Here is a 12,804-nt window from a genome sequence, read left to right as displayed (position 1 = left end):
ATGTTTTCGTTTTTTAAATTTAAATACGCTAACCATCTCTAAATGTTATTAAATAGGTCGTATCTTCAAAACATTATAAAGTACACATTGCCAGGCACGTATAATGATTTATTGAGTTTAGTTCCTACGAGTATATCAACTGTATTGATCTCTAGTTTGCCTATTAACTCGTCGCTCCATTTTACTCAACATAACATTTGCTTGTTAGATGCTTAACCATCGACCAAATTAGTCTTTCTTATAAATATAATTTCTTTGGTTCTGGTTTATTTTTTATTTCAAAAGCATCTTTTTTATTAGGAACATTTAGTTATAATTGTTCTTATAATCAAATGTCAAAATCAATTAGGTATATAAAGAAAATCTCACGTTAAAAATTACAGACAAAAGTGAAAATATTTAGCATTAATGTTCTTATAAAGTAACTTAAAGGCCGTTACATTACAGTTGACTGAAAACATAGGAATATAGAGTTAAACCTGAGATAAATCATTTATACAGACGTGGTATACTGTGGTGCGGAGGTTTATTCAGTTAGTTCTGAGGTCCTCCGCTAGGGCTGCGCCACGTTCCAGTATTTACTACCTAACTTCTTACCTCCACAGATGGCAGTCTAAGCGCTCATTTACGCCGTCCCTCAACTTATACTATTGGCTGAGTTATCTCTAGTGTAACTAATACAATCAAAGACAGTGGGTAGATTTTGTAACAATAAGACATGCCAAGTACCGTATCATATAAGTGATTTATTTGCATATTATGTACAACAAAGGGACGCGAGATACAACAATATAAAGCTGTGTGTACACTCTATCTACAAGTCTAACAAACCAACTTACAGTATTATAGTGGCTATAGTTACATTTCCAGTCTGCACCATTCGTTACTAACTAACATGTCTGAGTGAGTGACAGATACACCAGCGCGACATATGTACAATCTGTCAAGAACCGAGTATTCGTTTAACAGTATCAGGAATAAATAAATTATCACAATTAGTCAAAAATTACAATATATGAAGTAAAATAATATAGGAACAATCTAATCATCCTTATCCAATTATACATCTTGGCAGTTTTAAAATTCAGTTTGGTTTGGAACTGGAAGAAAATTGTGTAATGTAACATTGTGACTGGTCTTGGATTACAATAGAAGCATGAACAAATCTACTAATAAAATAAATACTGGGAAAATGATTACAAATAATCCAAATATACAATGAAACTTGGACTCCATTTTAGAAACTAATTTTGATTATTGTTTCTGGTTACAATACAAGCTACCTTAGAATTTAGCATTATAGATCCTGTGTATAAAGTCCGTAAGGATTTTAACTTTTGAGTAGAACATAAATTCATAGAATTCATCCCTTTATCATAAAAAAGTATTTTTGAGATTGGAACCACAGCATTATTTTATTAATGAATATCACATGATAAATCACATGATATTCATTAATAAATGCTAGTGTCGATTGTTTATTTTTATGAACTTTTGAAAGTAATTAAAATATTACAATTTTGTTATACAAGATTAGTACATTGTGAGTTAATTGAAATTTTCAAAATATACAATGCAAGTTTACTATGAAGATTTGATAACGTCTAAATATTTCTAAGATGTAATGTTATAAACACACTGGCAACAAAATTATAATCTAATTTACACTAGTTTAATGAAGGATTGGAATATAACGTGGACGAATTCAAATCAGGTACAGCACGCGTGTATAGAAGTAGCTCGACTTTACGCACTCTTGGTTCCCGATTCGGAGGGTTCACGGAAGAACCCTGGCTCGGCAAGTTTAATTAAAATTACCGTAAAACGTGAGTTAGATCTTTCAGAATGATCTTTTTGTATGTTAAATTACATTGAGGGTGAATAAACGTAGATAACAGCGTGTGTAACGCTCTTTTAAAGATTATCTTCTTATCAGATTTTTGTAATCGTAATATTTTATCAAAAATGATTTTTGATCGTTTAAAACAAGCATCTATTAGACAGTAATAACTCAGTCATGAAAATTGATGAGTATCGTATCAAATATCTGAATGTGCTGGAGACCCTGGATTTTTTCGTCCTAAGTAAAGGGGTCGGACGAAGGGCAGGTGTCTGACACAGCCCATCTGCTACTCCCACCCCGCATCGCCATAGGCACTACATCATCCTCAGCAGCTCGTTGATTTCATTAACAGCCTTAACTATAGTCATTTGCCCACACAAGTCACTTTTATAATATATGGCCACACGATTACGAGCTATTTGTTCAGTGTCCGAGCTAACACAATCTACAGGAATGATGCAAAAACAAGCGTCAAGTGCTCAGGATGATTTATTTTTCAGTATTAATTGACAGCCAATTCATCGTTAGTTTTTGAGCTGGAGCCAAATTTTGATGTGTTCATCAATATTTATTACGAGTTGAATTCGAGTTGAATTAATTTTGTTCTAACAATATAGCCTAACAATATCCATGCATTAATTTCATATTGTTTCGCAGTTCCTAATATGAGAAAAGGTATATTTAAAGCCGTAATTTAGTTTAATTTCACATCATTAAAACTTCAGCGTAATTATAATTAGTAAATTATTTTATAAAAGGTACGGTGATAATAACGTATACTGCAACAATAGGTATGAAAATAACAATATATCTGATACCAAGCACAAAAGAGGTTAAGTACCAGCTGACGTAAAATGATCTTGAGTTTTTCTCAATGAGAATAATGCTAAACCTCATTCAGTTTTACGTTCTTAGTTTTTGATCAAGCGGTATGTCAGATTTCTTATTTTAAAAATATAGTTAATACGCATCCAAGAGATTTTTAGTTTTTTTAGTGTATAGTTTTTTTTTAATATTTAAACTATAAATTACAACAATGTTTGTTTTTGTTTAAATAACCAATGAAAATATCGATTAATAAGATTTTGGATGCGTATCAATACCATATTTAAAATGAGATATTTATTTATAAGTTTATGACTAAAAAGGTCGTAAAAGTATATGAGGTTTAACATTGTTCTTATGAGGCCACAATCAGTATGGCCGCCAGTGTAGCCAAGTCTTAAGAGCTGGTTAAGGTGAAGCGATCTTGAGTTTAACCCTATAAAAGCAACCTAAACATTTTTATGTTCTTAATTTTGCTCGTAGACTTAGGGGAGGTGGTGTTTTTCTTAGTTTATTTTTATGTTTTCATGTAAAGTGTATATCTGTTCAACATTTAACTTATACGAAACTGCGCAAGCTTTTACTTTCTTTTTTTAATAATTAATAAAAGCGGCTAAAACCTAAAAATCGTTTCAATTGTATTAAGTATACATCTCCCATAATTCTACAACCATAAATATGAATGTAAAAAAAGTATTACAGCGTTCACATTGGGACAAAAATCATAAGGCATCCAGATACAGATTTATCCTAAAATTACATTCTTCAATATTAAAGTATAGTTAATGTTTTTTTATATTAAAATTTTTTCTATCAGGAAAGTATTATAACTAAGTATAAATTTAACTTTTATATCCACTCATTGTAAATTTATTCATATTTCTAATCAAATTATCCTCGTTTCTGGAATTTTTGAATTTTTGAAATCTAGCAAATTGTACAAACAAACGTCCTATTCATCATGTAAAGGGTTTAATGGTAAACATGTAAATAAATTAAAGTATATTACATATTCATTGCACAAAGATTATTACTATTTACAAGAGAAGATAACTACAGTAAACATGTCAGGTTGAACAATTGACCAAGATAGAGATCCCATCAGAGGTTATATTGAAGCGTTTTTATTTACAATATTATATCTTTATACGATAGCTATATATCTATATATACGATCCATAATATAAATTATATAAATACACAATATATAATATCATTTTCGTATAGAGCTGCACAATTTGTGTGTATGTGTCATTAATACAAGAAAATAACTACGATTAAGAATAGTATGTGTACAAAGAAAGAATAAACTTAAAATTAAATTCATTTTTTGTTATAATAGATAAAACGTGTAATTCAAATAAAAATTCCCATGAAACTTAAATTTTTACATATGCGATATTTTTTAATTTAACACAATTTTGTGTGCAATGAATGAAGCCTCCTTCCTTTTACATTTTACTTTTGTTATCGTTAAATACTTTTTGATTAAAATGAACGTGATAAATAAAACAAACAAGAATATATACCTCTGGAGGTAAATTACTTATATTGTCTACATTTGTAACTAAAAGTTTATTTCGTTTTAAAATTATCACAAAAAATATATGCTTTTTGTTTTATTTTCTAATTTACGTGCATTTGTATAAATCAGTTCCGGTCCATTCATTACCTGAATTACCAATTTTAACGTCTCCACATCATTTTTCTTAGGCACAATTAAAGGGCGACTCAATAGTGTTAATTGTAAACACGTTACAATTTGTATAGTAAACAACAATTCCTAAATATTTTGCTGGCGTTAGCAGTAAAAATAGCAATCCTCTGAATTATTGACACATACACACACAACAAGCAGCCACATAACGATATCAACTCGAGAAGAAAGCACCGACCGAACACGGCCAATCTTATACTAAAATATACACAGCACATCATTCACTCCTAGGTACTTCCGCTCTGCAGACGGTCTGGTCACAGCGGCAATGATGCAGTTCTTAACCAGACCGACTGCTATTCTTCCACCACACATAGGCGGTCACCCCAAACAAAATAATTTCGAACGGTCAATTTGAATGTTTGTCAATACTGTAGTTGTGTACGAACGAATAGGTTACGAAAACATAACAGAAAATGCACTTGTTAGATTAAGTTTAGATGAAATCAGCACGGTAATATCTATAAATAAACTGTATGGCCAACTTTAACAGTTCCGGACAGTCTGGTAACACGATGTCTACAAGGCGTCTAAAGCTTGCAGAAATAAGTCCACATTCGATTCAGCGAGGAGGTGAAGGCCGCTTCACGACAGCAGCGAGTGTGGGAGCGGGTGTGGAGAGGCGAGGGCCCAGCCGGAGGGCCGGTATCACGAGAAGGGCCTGTGGAGGGTGCAGGGCGGCTGGGGCGAGGGAGCGCCCAGGCTGATGCTGGAGTCGCTGGAGGTGGAGGCCGCCGCGGGGCTGTGTGGAGGTTCTGGGTGGTGGTGGCCGTGGGAGTGCGCTAGCTGCGCCGCCAACTGCTGCTGCTGCATCCTGCAACACAAGTCATTCATTGTCACCACTCAACATACAACTAAACAGTACCAAAATTGAAAGAGTCAAAACTTAAAATGTAATTCTAAAGCAGCCTCTAATTTCATTATATTGACATTCCTTCTCTAGCGTTACTACGTTTATCTTTGAATTCCACGATGACCTTAAAAAGGTTCTGACGTCATAGAATAACTTATTCTAATCATATTCTCAATTGTAACGTATTTCCCCTTGAGAATGACATGAGTGGTATGAATGGTTTCATAGAGCATACATTAGTGCTCCAAAGATTCAAGATCGTAATCAATCAAGCCCTTTTCACCAAACAATTCCTTTTAAAAAAGTAAAGAATATACAGTAAAAATTGTTATAATGTAGTAGCAGAAGAACTAGGTACTTGGTGTGTGCGTGTGTATGTTTTATGTAGCCGATATGTTATAAAATGAAAATATTGTTCAAAGCATTTGAAGATGTTCGAGTTCATTTCTTTACTCAGAAGGCAGTGGCCGACAGAATATTTACCAGTCATTTTGTTGGATATGGAACGTACTATTATAGTTGTAGGGAACAATTATTCACAAATAAACAAACCTGTTACATTTTCTATTTTATCACAGTCCCGTGTTTACTAATAATCAGAGGAAACTACTCTCATGCTCTGGCAATTTATGGAAAAGAGTTCTTATCAGAATGTTGACAGCTTTTGATGGGTTACTGGAGTTTCTAAAGAAAGCAAGTACGACTAGTATAGTAGTTTACTCTAGACCTAACGCTCTCATAAATAGCGTAATACCAAGATAGATTTTTTGGTTCTCCTACAAAAGAAATCTTCAAGTGATTTCAAGTAAATGGGAATGATGCCCTCAATAGTTTACGCTCTTATCAACATTCCATGAAGGATACTCTTATTGTAGAAGTCATTGTAGCCAAACAGTCCTCTGACGGTGTTTATTAAACAGCCCAATAAAAGTCACTCAGTCTCATTTCACAGTGACGCCTCATTGAATGAATGAAAGGATGAATGAATGAATGACGGAGGCTGTTACCATCCATGAATGGACAGCGGAGGTCGGTTATACGCGGAGAGATGATGGAGCCTAGGGGGGGATGATCGCTGGTTTCCTCCACATTGTGTATCGCGGATGTCCTGTTTACAGTCAATGTTACATGTATGTCCACAGCACCCACCACGCCGTCCTGCCAGATTATGTCGTCGCCTCCGGTTTCTCTTCTGTCTTCCAATTGAGCTAACCGATCTGGAAGGTTGAATGGGCTACTGCGACCTATCATCGCCTTGGCTGAAACACTAAGGGGAATTGTGACTTACAGTTGACCCTTGGAGATCTGGAGTCTTGGAAACAAGAGAAGAGTGAACATTTACCAAGCACCTTCATGAAGTAATGCTGACTGTGGGTCCGAGAAAGTCTGTTTTAATTAGAGGTTCAAAATGGAAGCGAGTCTTTATTGTACATAACATTTTTTAAACTATAATTTTATGACTTTTTCGTGATTTCTGATAATGTTCATCACATTCAAGCCACATATAAAAGGTTCTATAGGGAGGTAGCTCTCTAAGGTACTCAAGGTATCTCATAGTATCCTCTAAGGTATTCGTTGAGATTGCGTTATAGAGATGGTTTGATAGCCATAACTCCGTCTTTAAAAATATTTTGTTCATAACATTTGTAAAAAAATAACAACAGAATTTATAAAGAAAGTACATTCGAAATACATTCTTCGGCAGTGTCCAATACGAAACAGCAAGACGAATTATATTAATATAATACAGAAATAAATTCTTAAAAATAACTTCATGACGTAATCTTTCTCAGAAAAATAAAGTATAAGGCTCTAATCAAGAAAAACAAAACCCAACTACATTCAAAGAGTAATTGAAACACTCCAAATGTCCAATGGAGAATACGGATTTTTTCAAACCAGAGCTCAAGCATAGATTTTATGAAATAATTGAAAAGAGCGAGAGCAAACAGTTATTGCACGATTATTAATACTCGATTGGCAAAACATAAAGCCTCTCACAGTCGAAACAAAACCTTGTACAGTTTAATAATTGACAGAGCTATCCACACACTCGGTTTTGTTTTTGGAATCATCGAATTTAAATTAAAGAAAAGTTCTTCAACAAGCATATCTTGCTGGTTTTCCTACGTTCGTCCAAAATCATCGTGACTTCCCAGATGCAAGTACAAATTCCATCAAAATCATCGTCATTACTATCAATTTCATTTTATATTAGAATAATATTTATAAATTAAAATACTTTTTTACTTCGATATACTAAATACCCGTATTAGTGGCAAACCTTAGTTAATTTGTTTCCACTCTAATGAATCACATTATCAACAGATATGTTGGGAGATTTGCGTCATTCCGGCCGCAAGTGACAGGAATGATTGTAAGCTTTAACACAATCAGGTTTACATCGGTATTACTTTTTATGCGCGCTGGAGCGAGACATAATCCGTTAATGGTGCAGGAGACAGTGGACGGCGCGGGGCACACAACATGGGAACTGTTTAGCGAAACACGGGCACCATTGTCCTCGGCTTATTCAGTACCGCAACGACAGTGACAATGTGGGGCTAATTGTCGGGCCGGTAATAGCATTATCCGCCATGCTGTGTGTGTTGGCCCACAGAAGCCCATTGGTGCCCCCTCACCCCACCCGCTAACAGTCATGTGACGCAACCAGGGTGAAACTACAAATGTCGTGTCCGTGTCACGATTACATTATTATAGTTGTATTTTGTCCACAATGATTTTTAGGATAAAAGCAAGAGCAAGAAAACAATAATCATTGTTTTTCAAAGATCATTTCTACATTTTATCACGGTCGGTTAATGTGTATGATGACAGGGGCGTACATAGACAATTATTTCGGGGAATTTGTTGAGCTTACAACAAACTGCTGGGTGCAATTTTAATTTTTGTTTTAAAGACTTCTGGGGGGTGCTTGCGCCCCCCCCCCCGCTATATACGCCCATTTGTCACCTTATAGAAAGTTAATTAATTCCCATAATCGGTACCACTATTATGCTTGAGTAACATTGACAACGCATAATCCTTCTCAATCGACTGATATTCATCAGGACCAATCATGGAATTAGTACAATTTTGAAAGTACTGAAGTGGTTTTAAATTGTATTAATACAGTATTATAGACATTCACACGTATTTATTTAACTCAAAATAATCAGCACAGTTGGACGTAACCTAGTAGGAATCGTGTGATAATAACTGCAAAGGATATAAAAATCAAAAGGTATTTATGATGAATCAGAATATAAAAACATCTTGAATAAACTGTACTTTTGTTGGAATTATTTTAAGGTTTTACAGACTGTAAGTAATTTACAGTGGTTTTGATTATTACACCACGCAAAATTGCGGATGATCTAGCCTAACAGAAAATTGTGGAAATGATTTGTATTTGAGGGAGTAATTAATTTTTGTTTCTTCTAATTTTTTTATTGCTCCCATTGATTTATCTTGCACTCAACGCAACGAATTTAAAAAAATAAAAATTATCGTTAAACAATGGACAACCTCAAGAAGATATTATTTATTCTAATCAATGTTAAGCCATTGCTTCCAGGAAAACCGATCACAATCCCTTCTCCTCCAGATCATAGTAAAACTTTTCAATCGAAATGTACAAGTTTTATTGAATTTTGCTGATATTTTATCCATTCAAAACTGATGGTAGTTTCTACATAATAACAGTCTGTTTTATTACATGTCATTATTCTAAATATATTTTTGGAACGGTTTCATTTCAAAAGGAGTTATAACTTACGTAAGTTCGTAAGTAAGACTAATCTAAATATTTAAGACGGCGGCGGCCATAATATTGCCTTTACAATCTCAGCAATGAAAATAATTTGGGTTATGTTACAGAGAACGATCCGGTTTGCTTACTTCATTCCTGTATGCAGCTGATATAAGTTACATAACAATCAGTGGTTTAATGCAACCTGAGTGGACGATTTATCAGCTGATCAAGGAAAGCCGGGTGGTTTTCTATTGGCTCTATCACCTGTGTTAGTTTTTTTAAATAGTTGACAGTCATAACAACACGCCACAAGTGGGTGTGCAAATATGGGTCGTCTCTGCAATTTCCTATAGTTACTTTATCTATCCATGTGCCTGCCTCTTTATTGAGGACCTAAATCTTTTCCTCGTCTGTCGATAACTCGTGATAGAAAGATCCTAGGGACTTTAAACTTGGCACTTAGATTCTTCTTAGTCCAAGGAAGAGCACTGTTGATTTTGGAGCCAAAAGGTCAAAGGTCCGTCTGTCCGATAACTCTTTTGTTACTTTCTGTCTGAACCTTTGATTCTCCACTGAGTCGGTTTATTAATAGTAAATTAGAAGTAGACTAATTAAATATACTTATAGTAATTGGATAAACGTTCACTATTACATTGCTTGCTCGTTCATTTAGCGTTATGTACTTAGAGTATTCATTTATGACAATTATATATATATATATATATATATATATATATATATATATATATATATATATATATAGTTTACTTAGATCACGATAGATAATTTTTGTAGACTATGACCAACCTCCTAACTGAACGAAATATTTATTAATAAACTGTTTTTGACATTTCCCCAACTTCTGGTCTATATTTCCAATACCCTCTGTACATATAAAACATTCTATAAAAGAGAAGAGTCAATATTGATCATTTCAACCAAGATGAATTTGTATCCTCTTCCCAAATTCGAAACCTGAATGGATAAGAAACGAAGCCGGAAGTTAAATTTCATGGAATACCTTTAAACTCTAATTTTGTTCTAATGGCGAATAATGATTTATTAAAAAGAACGTATGGTAAAGGTTGTTAGAACTTCAACAGGATTTAGCACTAAGTACTACAGGCTAGCTAGCAGAGTATGCGGGAGATGCCCAAATATTAAACATGCAAACTTTAATCCCAGAAAATATAAAACGTCAAACATAGGCGGGTGTTTAGTAATGTATAAAAACACAAAAAAACCTTAAATCCATATTTTAATCTCTTTTAAAAAGCTCAGTTACTCAATCACCAAATTGAAATGCATCCCACATCGCGTGTTACGATACGATAAACATCTGGACACCTGATAATAAACAGCAATATGGAAATTGAGCTGATGTGGTACAAACACATGGTGCCACTTTGATAAGCTGACATGACATAGATAAGAGATAAGATCGCGTCAACTAATACGCGACATCACGTGCTCCCGCCTAGCTGATTTACAGTTTTTGTTACTGGCCAATAAAGAGACTAATTCGACTGGCAGTGCTACAGGCCAGGTCAACCGAGATACTAATTGGCTCTTAAGAGTCGTTATACTGGTTTAAATTTCTTCACTAAATCCACCTCTTACATAATTATAATGCACCACATATAGTGCATAATGAAGTAACACTCCTGCTCTTGGTTTTGGAGAGATTTAATATTTTAGGGCGTTTTACGACCAATACAAGAATATAGAGAATAACTGATTATTCGTCAACTCCTAAAACACCCTAGATTTCAAATTCTAATTATTATTCGCTAAATGGGTTTCAGTTATATCTAGGCGGTAAAAATGATGCATTAAACATAATTTTAAGATCAATGAAATGAGAGAACAGTAAGGAATTTACACGCATGAGGTGGGAAGGGTTTAACTCAATATGAATGGAGTTTAGCTTAATACAATTTGAGCGGTGAGTTTTGGTTATAACATTTTAAATTGAGGTTCAGTCTATCATATAATAAAATTTACTAATGTAAAGATCCATTTGATATGTGGTAACTCTTGTGAGCCAGTAATATCTTGAACGCTAGAGATTCATGTCAAAGTATGAGAGTTATCTTAAGTTATAACTGAAACCCTTATAGCAAATAATAAATATAATTTGAAATCTAAGGTATTTTAGGAGTTGTCGGAGATGAAAAAGATGACAATGGATTTAACTTTAGTTAACTACAGATCTACTCTGAAATCTATAGTTAGTGCATTATACAATGTATTACATGCATTTGAAACAGGAAATTTGGGTAATTTTGTAATCAAGCTTGAATAAAAACGCCTAAATATGTGTAATTTACACAGTACATATTCAGAGAGTGATTTTCAAATTTTCAGATATTTATAAGTGAAGAAGAAAACTAGTTTTAAAGTAACTTTTCTTAATGAAATTAATTTTTACACAAATAAAAAAATGTGGTTCTTACTCTAGTCATCTTTCATATTATGTATACCACAAAATGTTCATAATACTTCTCATCGTCAGCCAATTTTTGAGCCTAATTTTTTAAATATCTACCAGTCCTGGTAGAATAATAAAATAACATTTTTCCTAAAATTGTATTTGAAAACTAGTACTGTGTCTAGACTTTTCTTTAAAACTATTATTGTAATTGATAACTAATTGTGCCACCTTCATGTCTCGTTATTATTTGCAATATTATGGATTTTAATAACTAGAAAGTATTTATTCGTTGGAAATATATGGCATAACTTTCCATTACACAAATCAACATTTCAGTAATATAAAAATCGCACCTAAACTTCCCTACACTTAAGTATCAATTGACTCGGGTGGTGCAAACTCTGAAAAGGTATAAACTATTTATTTACCAAAATCTTTCCAAATTTTGTTAATTGATTGGTATCGCTGATCAATATTTATTTAATACTTTACTGGTAAAGTGATAACAAAACATTTCGTAAAGGGTGACACTTAATGCAAGGCATTGTAACATGCTTGTTTAGTCAGTAACAGTGTGACTTGTGTAATCTCTTAATTGTCACCTAGGCGTCTTCAATTAAAGGGTACTGGGAGCCTAATGGGGGATCCCCGCGGAGCCCGCGCCCAAATGAACGGTAAGGGTGAGGCGCAACCGACAATTAAGATCAATTTGGAATCCAAGAAGGGCAAATCACCGGGGAATTTGATGATTTTGAATCATTATTGACAAATCAGTGGAGCGTCCCTCACATGATCAGTCATTCAGAGCTAATCCCTAACTAGGGGTACTTTACAGATAAGAAAGCAGTATGCAATACGAAACTCGTAGCTGTGCTACTTGTTTCCTAGAGTATAAATTCTCTAAACAGTGTTCGTCATTAGTAGGTTAGTGTTTATTTGAAGTAAAAGGATGATATGATTTTGAATATTTCCTATTAATATGTGTTACACAAATCTATCATCTTCCTGATGTGTTTAAACCCCCTAGGTGTATTAAGGGATTTTGACACATTGAAAAAGAGAGTAGATTTCATTCCTCGAAACGTAGTGCTATAATTTCCTTACATATGATTAGATTGTCCTATTTCCAAACTTTTATCAAAATCGGGCCAACCATTTGATTTTTATTATGATCTCTATTATAGTTCTGTTAACATTCCAAATTTACGATTTTGTGAAATTTAATCTTCCTACAGTTACGATACATTTTATTTTATTTTGGTATTTTATGGGCTCGCTTGTTGCAAATGGGCCTTCTTTTTAAAGATCATTTTCTCGTGTTAAATAAAAAATTTAACGGCGAAACAATGTCGAAAACTTGCATAGGCAAAAATACATA

At 33.7% G+C, this 12,804-nt stretch overlaps 1 protein-coding gene across 1 annotated transcript in view; it reads right to left on the bottom strand.

Moving 5' to 3' along the window:
* Positions 1 to 726: 726 nt before the first annotated feature.
* LOC124360158 (homeobox protein SIX6-like) overlaps positions 727 to 12,804 on the bottom strand; it is a 69,950-nt gene continuing 57,872 nt past the window's right edge. The window contains exon 3 of the mRNA XM_046813528.1: positions 727 to 5,199. Within this exon, the coding sequence (XP_046669484.1) occupies positions 5,034 to 5,199 (166 nt within the window). The 3' untranslated portion in view covers positions 727 to 5,033. The remainder of the gene's footprint in view (positions 5,200 to 12,804) is intronic.

The sequence above is a fragment of the Homalodisca vitripennis genome, chromosome 4, assembly GCF_021130785.1.
Source record: "Homalodisca vitripennis isolate AUS2020 chromosome 4, UT_GWSS_2.1, whole genome shotgun sequence".
In the NCBI taxonomy this organism is placed as follows: domain Eukaryota; kingdom Metazoa; phylum Arthropoda; class Insecta; order Hemiptera; family Cicadellidae; genus Homalodisca; species Homalodisca vitripennis.
The sequence above is the reverse complement of the archived record's forward strand: the minus strand, read 5'-3'. Positions and strand labels throughout refer to the sequence as shown.